We start from the raw sequence: 23,469 nt of genomic DNA, 5'->3' as shown, positions 1-23,469 counted from the left end.
TAAGTCTACAGTTCAGTGGTGTTAAGTACATTTGTATTGTGCAGCCATCACCACTATCATCTCCAAAACTCCATACAGCTTCCCAAACTGGAACTCTGTCCCCATTAAACACTGACTCCCCCGTCTCCTCTGTCCTAGCCCCTGGAAATCATACTCTGCTTTCTGTTTCTATGATTTTAACTACTCTAAGTACCTTGTACAAGTGGAATCCTACAGTACGTGTCTTTGTGACTGGTTTATTTCACTGAGCATAATATCCTCAAGGTTCATCCATGTTGTAGCATATTACAGAATTTTCTTCCTTTTTTAAGGCTAAATAGTACTCCATTGTATGACTATAGCATATTTTGCTTATCCATTCATCTGTTGATGGACACATTAGCTATTGTGAATAATGCTGCTGTGACCATGAATGTACAAATATCTCTTTGAAACCCTGCTTTCAGTTCTTCTGAGTATGTACCCAGAAGTGGAATTGCTGGATCATATGGTAGTTCTGTTCAGTTTTTTAATAACTTCCATGCTATTCTCCTAAGTGTCTGCACCATTTTCTGTTCCCACCAACAGTGCACAGGGGTCCCAATTTCTCCACATCCTTACCAACACTTGTGTTGTTTTGTTTTTGAAAGTAGCCATCCTAACGGGTGTTAGTTCTGAATGTAGTCCTGATTTGCATTCTTCTAATGATTAGTGGTATTGATTATCTTTTCATATGCTTATCAGCTATTTGTATACCTTCTTTGGAGAAGTGTCTTTTCAATTTCTTTGCCCATTTTTTTAATCCGGTTGTTCATTCTGTTGCTGTTGTTGAGTTTTAGGAGTTCTCTGCATAATCTGGGTATTACTCCCTTATCAGATCTATGGTTTGCAAATATTTTCTCCTAATCCATGAGTTGCCTTTTTACTCTGTTGATAGTCTCCTTTGATGCACAAAAAATTTTGGATTTTCAGGAAGTCCAATTTGTCCATTTTTCCTTTGGTTGTCTGAGTCTTTGATGTCGCACCTAAGCGATCATTGCCAAATCCAATGACATGAAGCTTTTTCCCCTGTGTTTTCTTCTAGGTTCATAGTTTTAGATCTTACATTTAGGTCTTGATCTGTTTTGAGTTAATTTTTGCTTATGCTGTGAGGTAAGGATTCAGCTTTGTTCTGCATGTGGATGTCCAGCTTTCTCAGTGCCATTTGTTGAAAAGACTGTCCCTTTCCCGTTGAACGGTCTTGGCACCCTTGTCAAACCTCATTTGACCATATATGTGAAGATTTATTTCTGGACTCTCTAAGATGGTCCATTGATCTATATTTCTGTCTTTCTGCTAGTATCACATGTTTTGATTAATGTAGGTTTATACCATGTTTTGAAATAAGGAATTACAAGTCCTCTAGCTTTGTTCTTTCTCAAGATTGTTCTGGCTATTCAGAGTCACTTGAGATTCCATATGAACTTTTGTATGGGTTTTTTTTTTAATTTCTGTAAAAACATCATTGAGGTTTTGATATGGATTACATTGAATCTGTAGGTCATTTTGGGTAATATTGACATTGTAGCAATATTAAGTCTTCCAATTCATGATCAGAGAATGTCTTCCTATGTACTTATGTCTTCTTTATTTCAGCAATGTTCCATAGTTTCCATTGTTATAGTAAATCTAGCTTTTACAGTTGCCCATGTATTTACCTTGACTGAGATCTTTATTTCTCCATGTGGCTTCAAGGTGCTGTCTGGTGTCCTTTCATGTCACCTGCAGGACCCCTTGAGCGCTTCTTGGAGGGCAGGTCTGCAGGTCATGAACTCCCTCAACTTTTGGATTTCTGAGAATGTCTTAGTTTCTCCCTAACTTTTGAAGGGCAGTTGTGCCAGATAAGGGATTCTTGGTTGACAGTTTTTTTTAAGCACTTTTAGCACTTTGACTATGTCAGCCCACTGCCTCCTGGCCTCCAAAGTTTCTGATGAGAACCCTGCCAGTGATCTTGCTGAGGGTGGTCCTCATGTGTGCTGAGTCACTTCTCTCTCTGCTTTCAAGATTCTCTTTGTCTTTCAACAGCTTGATTATAATATGTCTTGGGCGGGAGGATGGGGGTTGGAGTTCATCCTACCTGGTGTTTTTTGAGATTCTTGGATGGTAATATTCATGTCTTTCATCAAGTCGAGGCAGGGTGGGGTGGGATTGTAGCCATCATTCCTTCAGGTATTCTCACTGTGTATCTCCTGCACTGGGGGAGGTCATCCCATCTCCCTTGGGCACGCTGTCCTAAGTGCTCTCATCCTGCCCTTACTGTGAGGCTCCCCCTCAGCAAGGCCCCGTAACTTAATAGCTGTGAGGACATGTCCCCAAATTCTTATCAGCAGCTCCAAAACAGTGGCCTCAGGCCAAGACTGAAATCCAATCCCCCACACCCCAGGTGCGGGCCTTGGGGAGGCAAGTCTAGGGGCATTTTCTGGGCCAGGCTCCCCCATGCACTTTCCCCCAGTGAATCTCACCCAGATGGACTGTGTTTCCCCCAGGAAAGTCGGGTCTCAGGAGAAACCATGTTTTCAACTCTCGACGTGAATGCCCCGAGCCCCCCTCCCTCTCCAGATACCCTACTTTTCTGCTCCCCTTCATGCATACTATCTCAGGGTCCCTTTCCTTCTGCACCTCAACTGCCACCCCAACTCAGCAGTCAGAACCAGACTTTGAAAACTTAGGTAGTGTCACCAGGTGGCCTTTGTGTTTGCTGGTCCCTCTGCCAAGAACACTGTTCCTCACACCACATGGCTCCTTTGTGGAGAGGTCTCCCCTGACCCAAGCACCCCACCCTCTGGCCCTGCATTCCCTCCCTGACCCCAGCTACTGAGTCCCCTGCAACACGCTGGGTGGTTTGTTTGTTCTGTCTGTGTTCTAGCCACCACCCCCGGCAGAAAGTGAATTCTACGACTCTGGGATGTTTATCTGTGCTGGTGTCCAGTCACACCAGACCCAAGCCAGGCAATAAATATCCTTCCAGCAAGTAACTTTCTGACCCTGAGGAAACGCAGGCCACCTGGAAACTCGTGGTCTCTGGCTCCTCGGGCCACACGCGGGCACAGAGGGGCTTTAGGTGGGAATTCTAACAATGGACGTCCATGTCAGCCAAGTGCTCTGAGTTCCACTCAAGTTGCCTAACCCTCATAGAAAGCCATTTCTGAGCCCAAACAGACTGGACAGTATTTTAAAGAAAACTAATTAATTTGCACAAAGTACAGGGCTCTACCTCACAGCTCTTCTTGAAAAGAAAAGTCGAGAATGAACAGAGACTGGCTCCCACATTGCCTGCACCTTATTTTTTTCTCTTCCTTGTGCTGTGGGAGTAGCTGTGAGAATAAAGGCAGTTCTCAGCACAGTGCTCACCCCCTTCCCCCAAATTGCAGTGACCCTCCAGGGCCCTGGGCCCTCCTCAGGCACTGGTGTCCTCTCCCCACTGCCCCAGTGGGTCCTTCCTGATCACTCTCCCTGGGGACTCTGGCTCAGGGGTCCCCAGCAATGCCTTTCTGAAAGTGTCTCAGCCACTTTGGTCAGAGGCCATAGAAGCAGCAAGGACATCCTAGGTTTGGCCCTGGGATGGTGGCATTCCTCTCCGGTCTACTGTGTCAAGCTGACTGGTCAGTTACAACTGTGATTTCCACTGCCTAACAGTCCATGCTGCACCAGAAGCTGGACGAAAGGCCCATTGGTGCAGGATTTTGGCTTCCCCTTCTTTCCAGGCTGTCCTTCTGTCCACGATCCACTGGCTTATCGTGAAGACTGGAGGAGGCGCCCTGCCCCTCCCAGGACAGGGCGAGTGGCACCGATGTCAGAAGGCTTTGCGGAGAACACACATGCTCAAAGGCTGCTCTCACATTCTAGATGTGTGACAAGCGGAAGTCAGGATGTGTGGTCAGGAGGCAGCAAGGAGGGGCTGGCACGCCTCTCCACCCTGGGCAGTGCAGGCCAGCTTCCATCACTGGGCTCCCGCTGTGATGTCACTGGACACGAGGTTGGGGAGAGGTGGACACAGGGTGGGCCATCTTCCCACCATAAAATATCTTAAGAGTATGGACAATAGTGAAATAATGAGGAAATGATGATTTGTATATTTATTACCTTTGCCTTAATATTCTTAATTTTTAAGTTAGTGTTATTTAACTTGAATAATGACTGTGTTTAACAACCAGCTCACAAAATCCCGGAGATTCAGTGACCGACTCTCGGAAGCTTACCGCTAAGGAAGAGCTTTGGGAGCACAAGCTGCCCGGGGCCCATGGGGTCATCTTTCCTGTCTGCCCCCTGTTCTCCCAGTATCCTGACACCTCACGAGGTCAGCCTGCCCTTCCAGCGGCTGTGTGGGCCTCTGTATTGTCTGTCCTCACGTGCAGTTGGACGTCCCTCATTTTCCATGTCACCAGCTGGTCCCTCACCAGCTTTCATCTCAGAGCATTAAACCAGAACACAGTGACTCCGTGCAGGGCGATGCTGCAGCCCCTGGCTGACCACACGCTCGTTCACTCAAACAGTCACCGGGTTTTGTGTCCGGGTTTTGTCCGGGCTGTGAGCACTGGTGACTGTGGGCACAGGCTTGAGGCCAGGAAGGGTTTGCCACTCCCTGGGAAGGGGCAAGGTCTGGAGACTCACAGGGTGAGGCATGAGCTGCCCCCGAAGAGGGCCCTTGTCATCGGCCACACAAGGCCCCCTGTTTGATTTGCAAGTCTCCAGATTTTACATAAGAATCAGGGTTTCTAGCTTTTCTAAAACGGCTGGGCCCCACCCCTCACCCTCAAGGCCTCTCCCTGAGGGTCCTGGCCTGCTGGACTGCTCTAAATCCTGACCTGGCAATGGTTACACATGTGCATGCTGATGTAAAAATCCATCCAGCTGCGTTCTGAAGATTTGTGCACCAGACTCAACTCAGAGAGTCAAACACGGAAATAGGAAGAAGGGGGAAAGGGCAAAGCCTCGGGGTGGGCCGGGCTGCCTGGCTTCAGACCACCATGGATATGTGCCTAACCTGCAGAGCCCCCACTTCCTTGGGGCCATAACAGGACCTGCTTCATAGCAGGGTTCAATGTGGTGACTGGCCCTTGGTCTGACTGGGGCACCAGAGGGGCAGGGGTGACAGGAGACGCTCTGCTGGGACAGAAGGAGGGTAGGGGTGGGGAGTGGAGGAAGGTCTCGCCTAGAGGCTGAGCTGTAAGGCCTAAGCCCTTTTCCTCCTCACTCTGTCCCTCTCCTAGGGGATGGGTTTGCGGACTGAAGTACTCAGGTGCCTCAAAAATTAGGTGTGCAGCCCAGACACCCCACCCTGAGCTCAGTCATCCAGGACATCTTTGAGCACCAGACCGCCCCCAACCTCTGACATCTGGGATGTGGGTTCCAGTCCCAACCAGGGATTTGCACCCAGGGAGAGCTCAGTGAGTACCTGTGGGACAGATGCACAGGTGGCTAACGCACACTCACAGGCACACTCACAGGCATGTTCACACTGGCATTTAGGGTTCCCAAGAGCCAGGCGCTCCTCCAAGAGCATGACACCTGTTCCACCTTTAATCCTCCCAGCATTTGGAAGGTGGAGCATCATCATCCCATGTTATCGGTGGGGAGCCTGAGGTCTCCAAGTTAGTTGACTTTGCCGAGGTCACAGAGCTGGGGGGAGGCAGGGTGGCATTCTCACCCACTGTGTAGTGGCAAAGGTGGAGAGTTCTGTGCTGGGTTCTTCCATTTCCAGGCCATTACTCCCTCCCTCCCCCGACACAGGTGTGCAGACTTCCAGGTGGTAGCTGGCTGCGGAACAAGGAGTTCAGACAGTCTGCTTTAGAGCAGCAAATCTCACCACCTTCCACACACTCAGCAAGCACACCCTGAGCACTCAGAGGCGAAGTGAAGCTCTGGCCATGAAAAAGCTGTACCACCCGACGTCACGGAGTTTGTGGTTAGGAGACAGTGAGACGTGCCTCTGCGAGGTCACGGATGAAATGGGGTGCTGCAGGGGATCTGGGTCAGCGGGTGCTCAAGGAAGGCCTTCCTGAGAAAACTTTAGGCTAAGTGAGACTCAGGGATGAGGAAGTTCTGGGATAAGAGCTATGAAGACAGAGGCCAGAGCCTGTGCAAAGGCCCTGTGGTTGGTCAGAATGAGCGTTGAGGACACAGTGGGAGTGCAACAAGAGATGCAGAGAGGGGTGGGACCAGGCCTCTGGGAAAGCCTGCTCCACCAATGGGGGGAGATGGTCGGGATCAAATCTCCATGAGCCTCCTCCACCAGTGGGGAGAGGTGGGTGGTGGACTGCCTCCTGGTTAGAGGACTCTAGGGCAAATGGGGTCTCCAAAGCCCATCCCTCCCTATGACAACAAAGGGTGGGTTTGCTGTAGAGGGTTTCAAGGGTGGGGGTGGCAGGAAGGGAGCCACGCCTGGAAGAATCCCGGTGGAGGAGGGGCTGGGCACCCTGAGTGGGTGTGAAAGGGTGGGGCCTAGAGGGAACTACCTGTGGGCAGTGGCTGAGGAGGTGGGGAGGATAGCCCGTCTGGTGGCCCTGGACAGCAGCCTGGGGCCCTGTCGGGGGTTGATGTCCAGGCCACAGTCTGGCCAGGGCCTCCTGGAGCAGGTCAGTGCCTCGTCACTCTCAACTCGCTTTTCAGAGACCACAAAAGCACTTGACATCCAGAAAACAGTGGCTTTATATTCTCAAGCCCGTGTCTCACAGGCTAACTATCAAGGCTAGCTGGTCAGACCTTTGCCTTTCAACCTATGGGCAACTGATTGCAGTTTTCGTTCATTCACTCCTGAACCCAGCCTGAGGCCAGCACCAGCCAGTGAGCAACTAGGGTTGGCCAAGTCCCAGAGGCCTCATCTTCCTGGAGGTGTCCAGGGCCCCTGAGGCAGGGAGCAGGGAGTCCTGTGCTTGGATTAAACGCTCTTTGCTAGCCCTCTGTGGAGATTCTGTTGGGAGAGGCACCGTTGATCAGTGTCCCTCCAGGGTTCTGGGGTCAGATGCATGTATGTGTCAAGTGTGACAGTTTACACGCAGGTGCTGCTGTGGTCAGACAGCTGTGTGTGGGTGTGGCCATAGGCCCACAGGTGTGTCACTTCCCCAGGTGCTGCTGTGGTCGGCCAACAAGGTGTTTGAGGAGCTGACAGACATTGAGAGGCAGTTCCACAAGGCCTTCTACACCGTGCGGGCCTATCTGAACTGTGACCGATACTCAGTGGGCCTCCTGGACATGACCAAGGAGAAGGTGAAGCCTCAGTGCCCCACAGTCCTCCTGGCCAACTTTGTCTGCCCCATGCCGACTCGGTGACTCAGTCTCTTCTCTCCTCTGTCCAGGAATTCTTTGATGTGTGGCCTGTGCTGATGGGAGAAGCCCAGCCGTACTCAGGCCCGCGTACCCCTGACGGCCGGGTAAGTCATGATACAGGCAGGCTCTGCCCGCACACTCCGGTTTTCCTGACCTCAGCTCCAGCGGTGGAAGGGGCCTGTCCCAGCCCTACCCAGGGTGGGAGAGGGAGGGCTGGGGGAAGGGTGTGGAGAGGCAAGGATCATGGTTGTGGGCTTGCAGGCCTCCGAGTGCCATCTCCACAACTCCAGCCTGCAGGTCCTCCCCGGGCCAGGGGACAGGGCTGGTCTCCTGACAAATGTGGTCAGCCTGGCTGCAATGACCAGCATCTGTTGTGACTGGCCAGACCTCCCACTGCACTATTCTTAAATCACTGTAACATCTCCCCAAGTGGAGCCACATGTGTGTGCATGTGTGTGTGAGCAGGTAGGAACCCGGGCAGATACCCCTGCTCCTTGTGCATCCAGCCGGGGACACGCTTCAAAGCCCAGCCCCACCCCAGTCCCCTCACCTGTCAGGTAGGAGTGATAGCAGGACAGCACAGGGACTCCATGGTCCCATGCACCCAGTATGCACAGGAGTCTCTGCACAAGGCCTGGACGTGACCATGACTTGCCATAGTTGTGTGTGTGTGTGTGTGTGTGTGTGTGACAACTGTCCAGGCCTGGTGGGCTGCGTGTGTCTGTGTGAAGGCGCATGGGGTCCAGCGGGTGTGCGGGCTTGAGTAGGACACCGATGGAGGGAAGACACATATAAACCAGAGTGGCAACTGTGTGTCCCACACGAGTCAGTGACGGTGCATGTATGTCCATCACGTGCATGCCTGTTGTAATTATGTGGGTGTACGTGGTGTGTCATGTGGGGGTGTGTGTCCAGGGTGGTTCCTCTCACCTTGATTGGGGAACCCCTCACGCTTGCTGTGGTCTGTTTCTCAGGAAATCCTCTTCTACAAAGTCATTGACTACATCCTCCACGGCAAGGAAGACATCAAAGTCATCCCGTGAGTGCCGGGGTTTTAGGAGAAGAATCACCGGGGGGCAGGACTACCCCGGGGCTATGCTGGGCTGGCCTGAGGACGTGTCATGGTGTAGTCAGCAGCCCCTGGCTCCACCCTGCACACCGGGACGAGGCAGAAGGTGGTGGGGATGGGGGCAGACTCATAGGTCTGGGAGAGGATGAGTCTGGGGAGGTTGCAGTGAGGAGGGCTGAAGCCCCGTGGATGGACATCCAGGGCATCAGGTGAGCTGTCCAGGTGGCCCTGTCAGTAGCAACTGACCTTTGAGGCCACTGGGGTCTCATCTTGTCTCACCCAGCCACCCCCGGAAGGGGAGGCCTCACCCTGAACACCCAGTGGGCCTGGGCAGGAGGGGACATCCCACCTGTGGGCAGCAAAGCGGGGGGAGTGGGGCAGCACTCAACCAAGAGAGGCCAAGATGGCAGCTGGTCATTTGCAGCCCTACAGCCACATGGCCATGTGTCCCCCTGACTCCATAAGGCTGTCAGGGTCCCACTCCACAGGCCCTGGCCCGCAGAGATGAAGCACGTGGCCCCCAGTAGGGGAGGGGTTCCTGCTGGGAGGGGCCTCAGCATGGGCAGAGAAAATGGAGCGAGGCAGCTCAGATACCCTCAAACCACATCCCCCGCCTCCCCTCACCCTCTTCAAGTCCATGCCAGCCTCCCACAACTCAGCAGGCTTCTCTGCCCCACCCGGAGCTCAGAGAAGAGTCGGCAAGAACACACAATGGAGCATCTGGTTCGTCTGACTTCTGCTTCTCTCCCCGCAGCTCACCCCCGGCCGACCACTGGGCCCTGGTCAGTGGCCTTCCAACCTACGTGGCAGAAAGTGGCTTTGTGAGTCCCCTGAGCCCCTCACCTGGTCCCTGGCACCCTGGCCCTTCCCACCGGCCTGTGTCCCCGGCTCCATCTGCTCAGAAGCTCGTCAGCTTGGACAGTCCATTTTAGAATCACACTGTGCATTTGGCTGCTGCAGGTGTAATTGCTTTTCTGATCTTTTTTCAGATCTGTAACATTATGAATGCCCCGGCTGATGAAATGTTCAAATTTCAGGTATCTGTCTATTCATTACTAGAACGTGTACTGTGCTTAGGAGAGAAGGTGTTGTGGTTCAGAAACGATGAACTAAATTCACTTTTGCTACCTAAGAAACAACCTCAAACTCTGAGGCTGAGGGCAGCAAACACGTGCTCTGTGCACACGGGTCTGCGGGCTGGCCGGGCGCGGCTGCACCTGGCAAGGGCTCACGTCTGCTCTGCCCACACGTCTGCTTCACTCGAGGCCGCATGATCAGGGCGAGCTCCTTTATGAAGGAGGCCTCGGTCAAGTGGACCAGCGGACATGAGCTTTGTCTCTAAGAGCCTCCTCTGGGAACTGGCCAGGCCTTGGGGGTGTGAGATAGATACAGCTGCCAGACCGGCGGGGCCCAGTCGAGGGGGGCCAGGCCCGTTGCCAACAACAATTAGGAATTTGGCAGCAGAGCAGTCAGCCAAGCGGAGGGCCTCCCAGGAGAGGACCCTGTGTGGCCACAGCACTCACACAGGGAAGCCGCCCTGCTGAGACAGCCTCCGCTTCCTCAGGGGAACACTTCACCACACTCGCTCATGTACGTAAAGTTCTGCACGGTGGGGCCAACAGACAGGAACAGTGACCCAGGCCCCGCAGCTTGAGGGCAGAAGACCCAAGGTTCCCACTCCCTGGGCAGCAGACCCAGCTGGCCGGACCAGAGCAGCAGTCAGCTCTGGACATTCTCCCTACAGGAAGGGCCTCTGGACGACTCTGGGTGGGTTATCAAGAATGTCCTCTCCATGCCCATCGTCAACAAGAAGGAGGAGATAGTGGGGGTCGCCACATTTTACAACCGGAAAGACGGGAAGCCCTTCGACGAGCAGGATGAGGTCCTGATGGAGGTAAACACCTGTCACAGGTGGGGCTCTGGAGGTGACACCAGTGTGGTGGGGGGACACGGCCACACAGGGCCCTGCCTGCCATCTGCTCTGGGCCCTGACCCAGCATGAGGCCCAAGGAGAGTGGGGACAAGGCAGGCCTGTAAGGTCCCATCCTGGAAGCCACTGAAGACCCCTTCAGGAGCTCTCTGCACAGGAGGGCATGCCTGGGGCCCTGCCCACAGGAGGAGCTCAGGGTGGGGGTGATGCTGTGCCCCGTCTGCAGTCTCTCACGCAGTTCCTGGGCTGGTCAGTGCTGAACACGGACACCTACGACAAGATGAACAAGCTGGAGAACCGCAAGGACATCGCCCAGGACATGGTTCTGTACCACGTGAGATGCGACAAGGATGAGATCCAGTCGATCCTGGTATCACCAGCACCCCTGTGGGAGGCAGGGTGTCCCAGTAGTCAGGGCACATCCTGCACTGGCTGGCGTCTGTCCTAGAGTCCCACACACTGTGCACGGTGGGGGCGTCCCTCCCCTGTGCCTCTAGTCCCCTAGCTGTGAGTAGGGGGTGACCACAGCCCTCTGGTCATGGCATGTGAGGACCCCAGCACCACTGTCCAGGAGGAGACTGAACAGAGTGGGAGAGGCAAGGACAGGCAGGAAGCGTGAGCTGGCTCACGTGCACCATCACCCACCTCTGCAACCGGAGGCTCCGGCTGGGGCTTCCCAAGGCTCCCGCTCTTCTTTAGTGCCAGATGTCACTTTGTCCCACAGTCACCAGGGCAATAGGTGACACCGTCACTCTGTCTATCACACATCTGTGTTCTCTCCTAGCCAACAAGAGAACGCCTGGGGAAGGAGCCTGCTGACTGTGAGGAGGATGAGCTGGGGAAAATCTTGGTCAGAATCTGACCCCGCCCCTCAGGTGGAGGCGGGAGGAGCCTGAGGGTGGGGGGAGACGTCTCCACACCCAGGAGGCTGGAGGAAGCCTGGGCGCAGAGTGTGGCCTTGTGGTATTTGCTGCTGTCTGTGCATCGTGAGTGCCCGTGTCTGTGTGTGTGTGTCTTTCTGTGTGCCTGTGTGCGCACACGGCCTCGTCTGTCTCTGTGCATGCCTGTGTATCCCAGTGTGCACATCTTTGCATTTGTTTCCCTGACAACATCACTGTGTCTGCCCAGCCAGGCAAGTTCTTGTTGGGCCACAGGTGGGAGGAGAGGGGAGGAAAGGGGCTGAGCCAGCAGAGGAGGTAAGTGCCCTTGGCTACAGGCCAGATGTCACCAGACACTGGGTCCTGGGAGAATAGAGGGGGAACAAGTGGGCTTCGGTGGGCCTGCCTCCCGCAGCCCCACAATCCCTCCCACAGAAGGAAGTGCTGCCGGGGCCCACCAAGTTTGACATCTACGAGTTCCACTTCTCTGATCTGGAGTGCACGGAGCTAGAGCTGGTCAAATGCGGCATCCAGATGTACTATGAGCTAGGCGTGGTTCGCAAGTTCCAGATTCCTCAGGAGGTGAGGGGTCGTGATCAGGGTCCCAGATGCACCAGCTGGTGGGGGAAATGTGTTCAGGGGACCCAGGTCTCACCAGAAGTTTGAAGGCAAGCATGTTCATTATGGAATGGACAGTGTAGGCAGGTAAAATGTACATAGTGAGTATGCCTGGGGTACATGACTGGAGGGACGGATGGATGGGAAGCTTGATGAATAGGTGCTCCAGGCAGTTTGATCAAGTGCATCACTGGGCATCAGTGGGTGTTTGGTGTGGGATGAAGAGGAAACAGGAGCAGCCCCTCACCTGTGGGGAAAGCAACAGCATCCTCCAGGTGTGAACACAGAGGGCCCCTCAGAGATGGTCCCAGGGAGGAGGGGACCACCTTCCCAGCTCTGCCCACAGCCCTGCCACTTGCCTGTGGTTTTCCAGCTTCTGCCCTGCATCCCCCTCCACACCTCAGGGAGCATCAGCTTCCCCACCACCTAAGGGAAGGAGCTGTCTTCCTGATGCCCCCTGAGAACAAGTGCAGCAGGCTGGAATTTTCTAAAGAAACTTTATGGAAAACTAAGGGGAAAGAAATTATAGAAAATATTAACAGAATTTCTTTAAATTTCCAAATAATTTCCTGGCCCTAAAAAAACAGTGTAATTAATAAGAGGCTCCCTTTGATCTCCAGAGACAACTGCCCTGCAGAAAAACGTCCACCCCTCCTGCCACCTCTTGGTCTCTGGACCTTCAGCCACCATCTCCTGTCCCCATCCCTGTGCCAGGTGCCCACACATTCTGCCCTATTCAGATACCCAGGCCTGAAATGGACCTTTTCTTCTAAACTATCTAGCCCCTTGCCTGGAGTCCTCTTCCCAGGGGCTTGGCAATGTCCTGTGAATGCCAGAGCTGTTATTAGCTTTGGCTCTGCCCACCCCAGCTGCCTGCCACCCCTCGTCCATCCTCAGGTGCCACCCGCAAAGGTGGCTGGAGGCCAGTGGTGAATCACTGGGACAGGGAGAGTCGAAGGGAAAGGGGATGGGATGTGGGGTGGCAGGCGAGCAGGCCTTTCACACAGCTGTCAGCTATGAATGCATTGGTGGGAGTCGGCGCTCAGTGCCCAGAGCTGGCTCCTCCTGGCTCCCTCAGGTCCTGGTGCGGTTCCTGTTCTCCGTGAGCAAAGGGTACCGGAGAATCACCTACCACAACTGGCGCCACGGCTTCAACGTGGCCCAGACGATGTTCACCCTGCTCATGGTGCGTGAACTAGGCAGGGGGCAGAGCACGCCTCCTTCTGATCAGGGTTGTGAAGACCCTCCTGGTTCATAAGGACAGTGCCCAGGGTGCCTGGAAGTGGGGGCTCCTCCATGTGGGAGGTGTGGGCCTTCAAGGGTAGAGGGGTGGATGACACAACATTGTAAAATAACTGTAACTCAACAAGAAAATGTTAAGAAAAAAAAAAGGGTAGGGGGTGGAGGAGGCAGACACTCCTCCTACTGTCGCACACCCCCGCCCAGGAAGAGGGTGGCCAGCACTGGAAGCTGGGGAGGGGCAGCGGGGCCAGGCCCACCCTGCCTGCCCCACCCCCAGAGCAGGGAAGGAAGCAGGGCGAGGGTGCTGGCCAGGCAGCAGGATCTGGGCACCTGTCTCTGCAGACAGGCAAACTGAAGAGCTACTACACAGACCTGGAGGCCTTTGCAATGGTAACCGCCGGCCTGTGCCACGACATCGACCACCGGGGCACCAACAACCTGTACCAGATGAAGTAGGCGTGCGCCCTGGAACCCCCACATAGCTGTCAAGTGATTTAGTTGGAGCATCGCCAGGGAGGGGCCTGGCTGTAGACTGGGCTTGGGAAAGCCATCTGCTTGGGAGGGGCTGCAGCATCCAGGGGGTCCTTCCCCACGGAGGGGGCAGGGCAGATGCCCGCTTCAGGGCTTCTGACCACGACTTGTTTCTCATAAAACCTCTGTACCAGATCCCAGAACCCTTTAGCCAAGCTCCACGGCTCCTCGATTTTGGAGCGACATCACCTAGAGTTCGGGAAGTTCCTGCTCTCTGAGGAGGTTCGTGTTGTCCCTTTATACACTGGAGGTATTTCCTGGTCAGCTGACCCTCGCCAACACTCCTGGAGCTCCCCAGGCCAGCGTCCACACCACAGACTGTCCAGAGAGCAGATGTTCTGACCTGTGTGGGAGGCCCCAGTGAGGCTGGAGAAGGGACGCAGGCTTGGCGGCAGTGAGGCCATGGGTTCTGCCTGGTGATTCCAATTTGGAACTGCCCCCACCGCGGGGTGGGACGGAGGGGGTTAGGGGCCCTCCCGCCACGATGTGGGTCCACCTGGGTCTGGTGCCCGTGATCCTTGGGTATAAGACGGAAGACCTCCAGGACGTGGAGGAGGGAGGGGAGGGCGAAGGGGCTGCCGGGCCACATCTGTAACCCGAGGCCCTCCCGCAGAGCCTTAACATCTACCAGAATCTGAACCGGCGGCAGCACGAGCACGTAATCCACCTAATGGACATCGCCATCATCGCCACGGATCTGGCGCTCTACTTCAAGTGGGTGCGGCCGCCGCCTGTCCTCAGGGGGCCCCTGGGTAGGGCCCGTGGGGAGGGAGCCTGGCTGGAGAGGGCCGCACCTCCCGGCAGCCGCGCGCGCCCCGCGCCCGCCCCGCGCCCGCCCCGCGCCCGCCCCGCGCCCCACAAGGCCTGGAATCCCCGCCTGGGTTCCTCTCCTAGAAGGGTGGGCGGCGTTAAGATCAAGGCAGACGCGTGGGGGCGAGGGGGCGGCGATCGACTCCCTCCCTTTGTCCTTGGGGTTCAGGAAGAGGACAATGTTCCAGAAGATTGTGGATGAGTCCAAGAACTACGAGGACCGAAAGAGCTGGGTGGAGTACCTCTCCCTGGAGACGACGCGGAAGGAGATAGTCATGTGAGCCGCAGGGCAACGTCTCCGCCCCTCCACCGCTGGTTAATCCTGTAGACCTCACCCCCAACCCCGCAGGACTAGGAGACCCAACGCCACGCCCCCCGCCCCGCCCCTGACGTTCCAAAGCAAAAACAGCTGATTTCTTGACAGCTTCCGTGCCTCAGACAAACGCGCTGCCTCACCTGCTCTCCTCTGGCGGAGGCAGCAGGATTTGCGGTCAGACAGGCCGTGTTCAGTTTGTGGCCTTTAGCAATAGCTTGCTCACGTTAGGAGCTTCCATTCCTGTATCTGCCAAGTGGAGATTCAGAACTACATCCTCCCCCAGGCCTGTCCCAGAGATCTAACAAGGAAATATGTGTAAAGCACCAGCACTTAAAAGCCCCCAATAAAAACTTGCAAGAGGGAGGGATGAGGAGGCCGGGAGCATGGGGAGAGAGCTGCAGTGGTGTGCAAGGTAGGACCGTCCACTACTGGAAGTCACTGGGGCTTGGACTTGTGCCCACGGTCACTGGACCTCACTGGGTGGAGGCGAGGGAGGGAGGCCAGTGTTGGTGTGCCTGGAGCTCCATTTGCCCACAGGGCCATGATGATGACGGCGTGTGACCTGTCTGCCATCACCAAGCCCTGGGAAGTCCAGAGCAAGGTCAGAGCCACACGGGGCCCAGTGCTCATGGGGTTGCATCTGGGTGGAGCCTGGAATGGGGGACAGACCCAGTCATCTGAGAGTAGTGCTGCTGGCGGCTTCCCAGCTCGGGGGCCAACCAGTGCCGCCACGGAGGAAGGGGCTTCTGCATTCCAGTGTGCCAGCCCAGCCTGAATAGTAGGGCCACCAGAGTCTGGGATGGAGAAGACCGAGGGGGCACGGGCCTCCTGGCAGGATCTCAGGACAACATCTGACCAGGCACTGAATTCTACAGGATGAATGCCTTTTGTGTGCACTGCAGGTGGCCCTTCTGGTAGCGGCTGAGTTCTGGGAACAAGGAGACTTAGAGAGGACGGTCCTGGACCAGCAGCCCATTGTGAGTGTGGACTCCAGGATCCACCACACCCATCATGGTCACTGGGAGCTCCAGGCCCAGCTCTGGGCAGACAGGGGCCCCCAGGGGTCCTGGGGCCTAAATTTCACTGCGTAGGGTCATGTGAGAGGAGCCTGGTGAGAATTTAGTGGGCCCAGGATCTGGGTAAAGTTGCGGAAAGTAGGGATTGGGTAAAGTTGCGATGGCGGCACAGAGGCAGAAAGCTGTTGCTGAAGCTGCAGAACCAGGCTGCGGCTCATTACCAGAGGCCTCTGTGGGCCCAGGCAGCTCTGCGGTGAGCCCCTGCCACGTCATGAGCAGCTCTAGGAAGGCTAGGGCAGGGCAGGCCTGGCCCGTGGGGATAGTGCCAGGCCAGAGAAAGCTGGTGGCTGGAGTTCAGGGTTCACACCCTGAATGTGTCTGTGGCTGGAAGGGGGAGGTGGAGAGGAGGCAGGGCGCACGGGGGAAGGCCAGAGTAGTGTGGACAGTAGGAGTGTCCAATACTGGAGGGACACTGGGGCTTGGACCTGTGCCCTTGTGGTCACTGGACCTCACAGAGGTGGAGGGGAAGGAAGGAGGCCAGTCTGTGTGTGCCTGGAGTTCCATCTGCCTGCAGCGCCATTATGATGCCAGGGCCTTCAGGTCAGCAATGTGGGATCAGGAATCCGTTGGTAGACTGAAGTTGTACCTGCATAGGTACCAGGCAACAAGGACACAAGCAATGCCCAAGAATGTGCAGAAGACATGGAGAGAGGTTTTGTCTCACAAGCCAACTCCAGCCACTGAAGAGCTGTCTGAGCACGGGGCTGGGAGGGCTCTGGGCCAGGTGCAGACTGCAGGAAAGGGTGCCCCAACAAACTAGCAAAGTCTCTTGGGGTAAGGACAGGCAGCCTGTTTGTCCGCTCCGGGCCAGGGCCTCTAGGATCCTGCATGGATCCGCGCGGCACGCTGAGCACGGTGGGCAACTGTGAGGAAAAGACTGCCAGGAGGCAGCCCATGGGGGTCCAGAGTCTGTGGACACTAAGGACAGCTCCTCCAAGCGCATCTAGGGTTCGCCCCTCAGGAGTCAGGGCCAGGTCTTGGATCAGCACCATGGATAGCTCGCTGGGGAAGCTAGAGGAAGGGGCAAGTGAGCTCTTCACGGTTGAGGGGAGGGGGTATTGACAGTGCTTCAGCCCAGCACTCCCCAGGACACTGCCCCAGAGCAGGGGCCGCTGGCTTGGAGGGGAGTGGAGCGTCCTGGCTCTCCCTTCTAAAGCAAGCTGGGCCCATAGGCAGTGCTCATTCTGTCTCCATGGACAAGTTCATCGAGCTCAGGTGGGGCTGAGTCTGGGGGTCTCTGGGAGGTGCCGGGCACACCCACCATTCAGTGCCTCACAGTGCCCCTGCTCCCCTACAAGCCTATGATGGACCGGAACAAGGCGGCCGAGCTCCCCAAACTGCAGGTCGGCTTCATCGACTTTGTGTGCACGTTCGTGTACAAGGTGAGCAGGGCGGTCCTGGGCTGCTTGGGTTTGCCAAAGATGGGGTGCTGGTGTGGGGCTCCCATACTCCTTGCATCTGCACTTAACTTCTGAAATCCTCAGTGTCACCCCCAAGGGGGCCCCTTCCCTCTACCTCACCCCGTCAATTCCTCAGAAGCACCACGAGCTTTCCCACCCAGCTTTCTCCCTCCTGGAATGTCCTGCTCACCTTGAGGTCTTACCTAAAACCTCCTTTCCAGAACCCACCTTAGGGCACTGCGGTGCATTTGTCCAGTGTCTAAACACTGGGAGGAGGGGGGTGGTCCACTGTCACCAGCTTAGTGTGTCAGGCCCAGCAAACACCTGGACACATCTGAGTGACAGTGGGACATGTGCCAAGGACCTGGAGCAGGTGCTGTGACATCAGCTCCAGGGACTGGCCAGGGAGTTAGGGGGCAGAGCCCTCCTGAGTGACACCTACCACCACATCACAAGCTCCACCCCGGCTGTTCGCTGCAGTCTCAGGGCAGACCCCACACTCCAAGGAGGAAGTTGTCTGGTTCTGAGTGAAGTCACTCCTGACTGGCCCTGTCCCACTCCCCACCTCAGCTCCTGAGGCCTCACACTGCCCTTCACTGAAACACCACCGAGGGGCTATGAGTGCTGGGGAGGAAGGCAGGACCAGGATGTACGCACTGGTCCCTAAAGGGGTCTCATGCTGAGGCCCCATCAGGCATTCCCTTCCCACTGCCCAACCCCATCCACCCACATAGCTTGTGTATGGTTCGTGTGTGCATGTGTCCACGTGACACACACTGCATGTCTCATGGGTGTTCAAGTGTGATCATATGCACTCTGTGATCCATGTGATGTGCACGTGAGACAAGTGAAGGAGCCTCAGGGCCTGCCAAGTCTTCCCAGTGCTGCCCACCTCTGACAACGTCCCTTCCACAGTTGTTTTCTCTCTGAGGGACCTCACCCCGCAGCTCCTGTTCTGACCTCAAGGACACAACCCCCAAGCCTTTCTCCCTTTTCAGGCCTTTGCTGGGAACAGGACAGCTCAGTGGTCCTCCCTCCCTCACCAGGGCAGTAGGGCCAGGATAGCGCCAGGGAGGAACAGGCGTGGGGAAGCCACCTGTCCCAGGCCACACAGGAGCCCCTGGGAGGTGCGGTCAGACTTCCCAATTCCCTTTCCAGGAGTTTTCCCGCTTCCACGAGGAGATCCTGCCCATGTTCGACCGGCTGCAGAACAACAGGAAGGAATGGAAGGCCCTGGCCGATGAGTACGAGGAGAAGGTGAAGGCTCTGGAGAAGAAGGAGGAGGAGAGGACGGCGGCCAAGAAAGGTCTGGGCTCCTCACCTGCCACGGCTGAGACTGGCAGGGGGCAGGCATGTGGTGAATCCCCCAAGTTAAAGAGCATGAGGACAGGGAATTAAACAACCCAGTTACATGTGGAGAAAAGCCAGGCTTCAGGCAGCCCTGTGGTTAGCGCACTGGGGTCTCTCACTGCACAGGAAGCCACTGTGGGGAGGCCCGTCCCTGCTGATTCAGTGTATCCATCAAGCCAGACCAAAAGAACTCACCCAGTTCCTAGCCGAGGACTCTCAAGGGAAGTGACTGAGTGTTACTTCCTTATAAAGGGGAGAAAAGCCCTGAAATATCATGATCTCTTAGCAGCTTTTGTTCCATCACCAAGCAGCAATTCCCTCCTGAGTAACTCAGAAATCTGCCTGTACTCTCATGCCACCCTCAGAAACAAAAGAGCAGATCTAGAAAAGAAGTAAGCTGAGTCAGCAGGCGTGACCCCATTCCCCGTCCCGTGTGCAGAGCACTGTTCACCCTCACCCTGCCTTGTGGGACTGCAACTCCACTGTAACCAGTCAGCGCACCCCCACATCAGAACCTGTGACCCTGCATGGTTTCCAGAACTTTTGCCAGCACTCCCTGAAATCTCCAGCAGGAGAGGGAACCAATGTAAACAAGACGGCTTCAGGGCTGTGGGAGGCCAGGGCTGGAGTGTCACCGATAGCTGAACTAAGAACAGCTGAGCTAATCGGCTTAGGCTGACTACAGCCCCTGCTCTGCCCTGCTCTGCCCTCTGCCAGGCTGCTGAAGGACATGGCCAGGAGGGAGGGAGCTGGGCTGGGGTGCGCAGTTCTTGCTCAGTCTTGTCTTCTCTTACAGCGGGCACAGAAGTCTGCAATGGTGGCCCAGCACCCCAGTCTTCCACCTGCTGCATCCTGTGAGCCAGTCGGCGGGATCCCACGGCTCCCTCAGCCCACACACCCACAGACGTTCTGCCTCTAACCACTGGTACAAGCAGCTAGGAAGCCTGAGAAAATGACTGAAGACAATTTTGGCTATTTTGAATGTTTTTAAGGTTTGTGTTTTTATGAACTAAAGCCAACTGTGATTTGAACAGTGTAGCCCACCTTACGCTCATCCATCTTTTGGATGCATAGTGATACCACCAGGAGACCTCTGAACAGAGTCTGGGAACTGTGTCTAAAAGCACTGGGTGAATACATTCACAACTGCACATGTATTTATGTGCATACGGGTAGAGATAGACACACAGATGCCAACTTCCATCCGGTTTAGAACAAATATATGCACAGAAACTTAGAATAAAATAAAGAGAAAGCATGCTGCCCTTTTTTAACATGGCACAGGACATTTGTTTCTGACCAATTGTAAAATTCTGCCAGAAAGGTCAAGGCTGTGAGAAGCAGTGATCAGTAATGAACGCTGTGTGTGGAGTTGCTCTGAACCGCACTGATGGACCAGCCCAAGTCCTGCACAACTGAGGTTTCCTCCTCGGAAGCAACCACGTGCCTCCAATGACCTAATGGTGCTGAGCTGTTAGGAAAAGCAGAGTCAGACCCAAGCGGCACAACGCACGACGCACACTTGAAATGAGTACTAATAATCTGATAGAAAGTAGGAACTTTTAAGTTGTAATGAGCTCAAAAGCATGTTTCCAGATAGTGGGTACTCCTCTTGGCTGCAGGATGAGCCAGTGCCCTAAGGCCAATCTGGGTGTGGTTAAGGCTGTTTCCTAGAATGCCAGGTGGGAGGGAGGGCGCCCCACACAACCTTCTACTCACAAGAAGGAGCGGCTCAGTGACAAGGGGTCGTGTATGGGGCCGGAGGCTCCTCCAGGTCCCCAGAGGGACCCCAGTGCCAGCTGCCCACCAACCTCAGGACATCCCTGGGGTGTGCACCATCCCCACTCAAACTTCACCTCTACAAAAACGGCTTTGAAGCACTGGCTGCTTCTCATTTTCTCCTCATTTTACAAATGAATTAGAGCTCTAAGCCCAGATCTGCTCCAAGTGCAAAGCTGAGAACAGGACTTCGGACTTGCCCACCCCAGGTCTCCTCGGAGAACCACAGCCATTAGTGTGGGGCCTGCATTCGGCTCAGGCACAAAGGCTGCAGCCCCCTGAACAGCTAGCTGCGCCCCAGCCTGGTCCTCAGGAGGCCACAGCCCCTCCCTGGGGCTAAGGGGAGCATGTGTGAGGTGAGGGGTGGAGCCCCAGGTCCCGACTATAAGGGCATCAGCCTGCCCCCGACCCTGCCATGCCCACCCGAGGGTCTGAGCAGGGTTAGTGTTACCATGGTTAGCAGAGAACACCAAGCAGCACCCAGGACACCAGGGCTAGCCATGTCTCATTACAAACTGCGCCCTTTGTCCACCACACCCCCCAACCCCTCCACCGCAGAGCAAGCGATGGTGTTTCTGTGATTCCCACCTTGTCTATGCACCGCATCCTGGGTCTGTGGCCAGTGATTAGTTCTTTGAAACTCCCTCCCCATCCACACCCTAAATAATCTGAGGAGGTGGGCATACAGCTGCTGAGCTCGGGTCCAGAAACCAATCAACTGGAGACAATAAAGGAAAGCCAGAGAACCTACACAGCACAAAAGGCTTTATTCATCCACGCTGCTCCAGAGAAATGCAGGCTCACTTCAATATGCTGTCCTCTTGGGCTGAAAGGTTAGAAGGAAAACACACATGCCACCACACATTCAGGAAACCCAAAAGGACTGCGTGAAACAGTATCTAATCTCAGTGGAGCCCAGCTGTGCTCTGCTTACACTCCCACCCTGGTCTTTCCCATCTCTGCCTGTTCTGACTGGAACCTGCTATTGAACCCAGAGAGCTGGGCCTCGTTCTGGTCCTGTGGCCCCTCTGAGGGTGGCAGACAGCTAACTTCCAAGGCCTAGGGGCTAGGCCCTCAGCAAAGGCAAGGATCACATGTCCCCCTAACACCCGTGACTGCTTCCCCCTTCCCCCAGAGAAGGACCCACTGGGCCAGTGCCCTCCACTGTGGGGCTCACTGGAGCAGCAGCTGTTTCTGAAAATCCAGGTGGAGGGCAAAAATTGAGTAACACAAGTACCTTCTGCCAGTTCTCTCTCGATCCGCTTCAGTTCGTCCTGCTTCTTTTTCTCCTCAGCGGCTATCCTCCTCTCCTCTTCTGCCCGAGGTTTCAGGTAATCTGTTTAAGGAAATCAGTGGGGGGGAGGCATTCTCAATCAACCTCTTCACTGAAATGCTGCATAAAAGCAATTTAGTCCACAGGCAAAGTTATCTTCAGATGCATTGCGAACGCCTGAGGCGACTGCTTTCCACTCTTTCCCTGCGTGTAGGTAAAGCCCGACATTCACCCAACAGAGAGCCCAACCCAAAGGGCAGCTACAGGGTCCCCGAGGTCACCCCAGACGTTCTGCTCTCTCTCTCGGCCCTCTGTGATGAAAGGAGCTGCCTCGAGTCAGACTGCAGCACTCCCACACACCCTCAGGACCAGTTTTAACAAAAATCAACTGCTTCCAGTTCCCTGGACGGTACCTGGCATCAGAAGGCGCCCGTCCCGGCTGCCTGAGCCCGACTACGAGCCTGCCGTGGCCGCGCTCGAGGGTCGGCCCGCTTGGCCTCCGGGTCCGACACCTCCCACCCTGCCCCCTCTCCGGCCTGAACGCGTTTACTTCGGGGAACCAGGAAGTCCAAACTGGCCTCGAGAAGCCCCGTGCGCGCGCCGCGGGTCACTCACTGTAGCGCTTGGCTCCGTAGGCCATGCCGAGGAACAGGGCGGAGTAGCGGCCAAGCTGCGGGGAAACGGCGGTCAGAGGCGGCGGCCGCGGGGGGACTTCTCGGCCCGCGGGGTCGGGGCGCGGGGCGGGGCTCCCGGGCGCCTGGGAAGGGGATGGAGGGGGGAGGGAGGGGGTCGCAGCCGCTGGGTCGCGGCGGGGAGCAGTGAGAGGGGTGACCGCCCCGCCGGGTCGGGGACTGGGCCGGGAGTCCCGCGCTCCGCGGAGTTGCACACGCGCAGGCCCACGCGGAGCCGAGCACCGGCCGAGCACCAGTTCACCTTGATGAGCGGAGAGACTTGCACCGGCGGCACCATCTTGTTCGTGACCTTCGCACCGGAAGCACAATCCCGACCGAGGAGGACACCGCCTTAAAAAAAAAAAAAAAAAAAAACCACCCACGCACCCTAGCGAGCGCATGCGCTATGGGGAGCGAGCAGGTGTGTGGGGCGCGCCCCCTGGTGGCCCCGAGGGGAAACGGCGCGCGCGCGCGCGCGCGCCCTTTCGAGGAGTGACGTCACCAGGCGCGTGCTGGATTGACTGTGCATGCGCAATGTTCCGGGTGGGGCCGCGGGTACCTACCCTCGGGGATTAAAACTCTTGCAGACCCTGATGTTTTCAGGCATGGTTGAGCCCAAAATCGAGGTCCGGACACCATAGGTATAAAATATTGGAAAAGTATAAGTCCTCCTTACAAAGTACAAAATAGAGCGCTCCCCATCCTCCCGCCCTGGGCTGTCCCGCCCCGCCCACGCTGCAGCGCGTTCCTCAGCCACCCCAGGCCTGTCCATGCCTGAGGCCGCCCCAGGTCAGCCCCGAGGACGGCCCGGGAAGGGACTCCAGGCTCTGGTCAGAGAATCTGGGGTCGTCCTGATGCAGGGTGTGACCTGAGTCAGGCCGGCTACCCCTGGGCAGGTCCATTGCCCAGGCCCCTCGCCTAGTGGAGGAGGGTGGCAGCGGCTGGCCCCTCTGGACTCAGAGCCCTGTCCTGGGGCCATACTGCCTGGGGTGCCGCCTCCCGCACTTGAGCAGCCCCAATACCAACCCCCTAGCAGAGCTACAGCTTCCTCACCCCAGGAACCACTCCAGCAGAGGGGGTTGGGGTCCTCCTGGGAAGTCCACTCCAGCAGAGCTTGCTTCCTGGGTCTCCCAGACTCCTGGCCTCAGGACCGTGCAGCCCGAAGCTCAAAGGTACATCTCAACCCAGGAATCCCCAGAGGGGCCCTGGCTCTCACTTATGCTGCCCTCTGCTGGGGAGGCA

General features: G+C 56.1%; 2 protein-coding genes across 4 annotated transcripts in view; one reads left to right on the top strand and one right to left on the bottom strand.

Moving 5' to 3' along the window:
- PDE6B (phosphodiesterase 6B) overlaps nucleotides 1–21,046 on the top strand; it is a 30,269-nt gene extending 9,223 nt beyond the window's left edge. Inside the window, exons 4-22 of one of the 2 annotated variants that reach the window (XM_010958732.3) lie at nucleotides 7,084–7,224; nucleotides 7,314–7,388; nucleotides 8,259–8,323; nucleotides 9,108–9,174; nucleotides 9,343–9,390; nucleotides 10,098–10,247; nucleotides 10,510–10,653; nucleotides 11,068–11,133; nucleotides 11,597–11,743; nucleotides 12,858–12,965; nucleotides 13,364–13,473; nucleotides 13,687–13,774; nucleotides 14,166–14,266; nucleotides 14,532–14,639; nucleotides 15,216–15,279; nucleotides 15,581–15,655; nucleotides 17,053–17,136; nucleotides 18,313–18,460; nucleotides 19,301–21,046. In XM_010958732.3, the coding sequence (XP_010957034.1) occupies nucleotides 7,084–7,224; nucleotides 7,314–7,388; nucleotides 8,259–8,323; nucleotides 9,108–9,174; nucleotides 9,343–9,390; nucleotides 10,098–10,247; nucleotides 10,510–10,653; nucleotides 11,068–11,133; nucleotides 11,597–11,743; nucleotides 12,858–12,965; nucleotides 13,364–13,473; nucleotides 13,687–13,774; nucleotides 14,166–14,266; nucleotides 14,532–14,639; nucleotides 15,216–15,279; nucleotides 15,581–15,655; nucleotides 17,053–17,136; nucleotides 18,313–18,460; nucleotides 19,301–19,362 (1,851 nt within the window). In that variant the 3' untranslated portion in view covers nucleotides 19,363–21,046. The remainder of the gene's footprint in view (nucleotides 1–7,083; nucleotides 7,225–7,313; nucleotides 7,389–8,258; nucleotides 8,324–9,107; nucleotides 9,175–9,342; nucleotides 9,391–10,097; nucleotides 10,248–10,509; nucleotides 10,654–11,067; nucleotides 11,134–11,596; nucleotides 11,744–12,857; nucleotides 12,966–13,363; nucleotides 13,474–13,686; nucleotides 13,775–14,165; nucleotides 14,267–14,531; nucleotides 14,640–15,215; nucleotides 15,280–15,580; nucleotides 15,656–17,052; nucleotides 17,137–18,312; nucleotides 18,461–19,300) is intronic. The other variant, XM_045519486.2, reaches the window with a different exon arrangement.
- Nucleotides 21,032–23,418, bottom strand: ATP5ME (ATP synthase membrane subunit e). Of its 2 annotated transcripts, XM_045519494.2 has the most exons (6): nucleotides 23,281–23,418; nucleotides 22,791–22,817; nucleotides 22,490–22,578; nucleotides 22,172–22,226; nucleotides 21,521–21,619; nucleotides 21,032–21,109 (listed from the first exon to the last, which is right to left on the bottom strand). In XM_045519494.2, the coding sequence occupies exons 3-6, from the start codon at nucleotides 22,523–22,525 to the stop codon at nucleotides 21,084–21,086; spliced, it is 216 nt and encodes a 71-aa protein (XP_045375450.1). In that variant the 5' UTR covers nucleotides 22,526–22,578; nucleotides 22,791–22,817; nucleotides 23,281–23,418; the 3' UTR covers nucleotides 21,032–21,083. The 2 variants fall into 2 exon arrangements, with proteins under 2 accessions (XP_045375450.1, XP_074208715.1); XM_074352614.1 differs by lacking the exon at nucleotides 22,791–22,817 and having other exon boundaries at nucleotides 23,281–23,411.
- Between the last annotated feature and the right edge of the window lie 51 nt (nucleotides 23,419–23,469).

This window comes from Camelus bactrianus, chromosome 2 (assembly GCF_048773025.1).
Source record: "Camelus bactrianus isolate YW-2024 breed Bactrian camel chromosome 2, ASM4877302v1, whole genome shotgun sequence".
NCBI lineage: Eukaryota > Metazoa > Chordata > Mammalia > Artiodactyla > Camelidae > Camelus > Camelus bactrianus.
The sequence above is the reverse complement of the archived record's forward strand: the minus strand, read 5'-3'. Positions and strand labels throughout refer to the sequence as shown.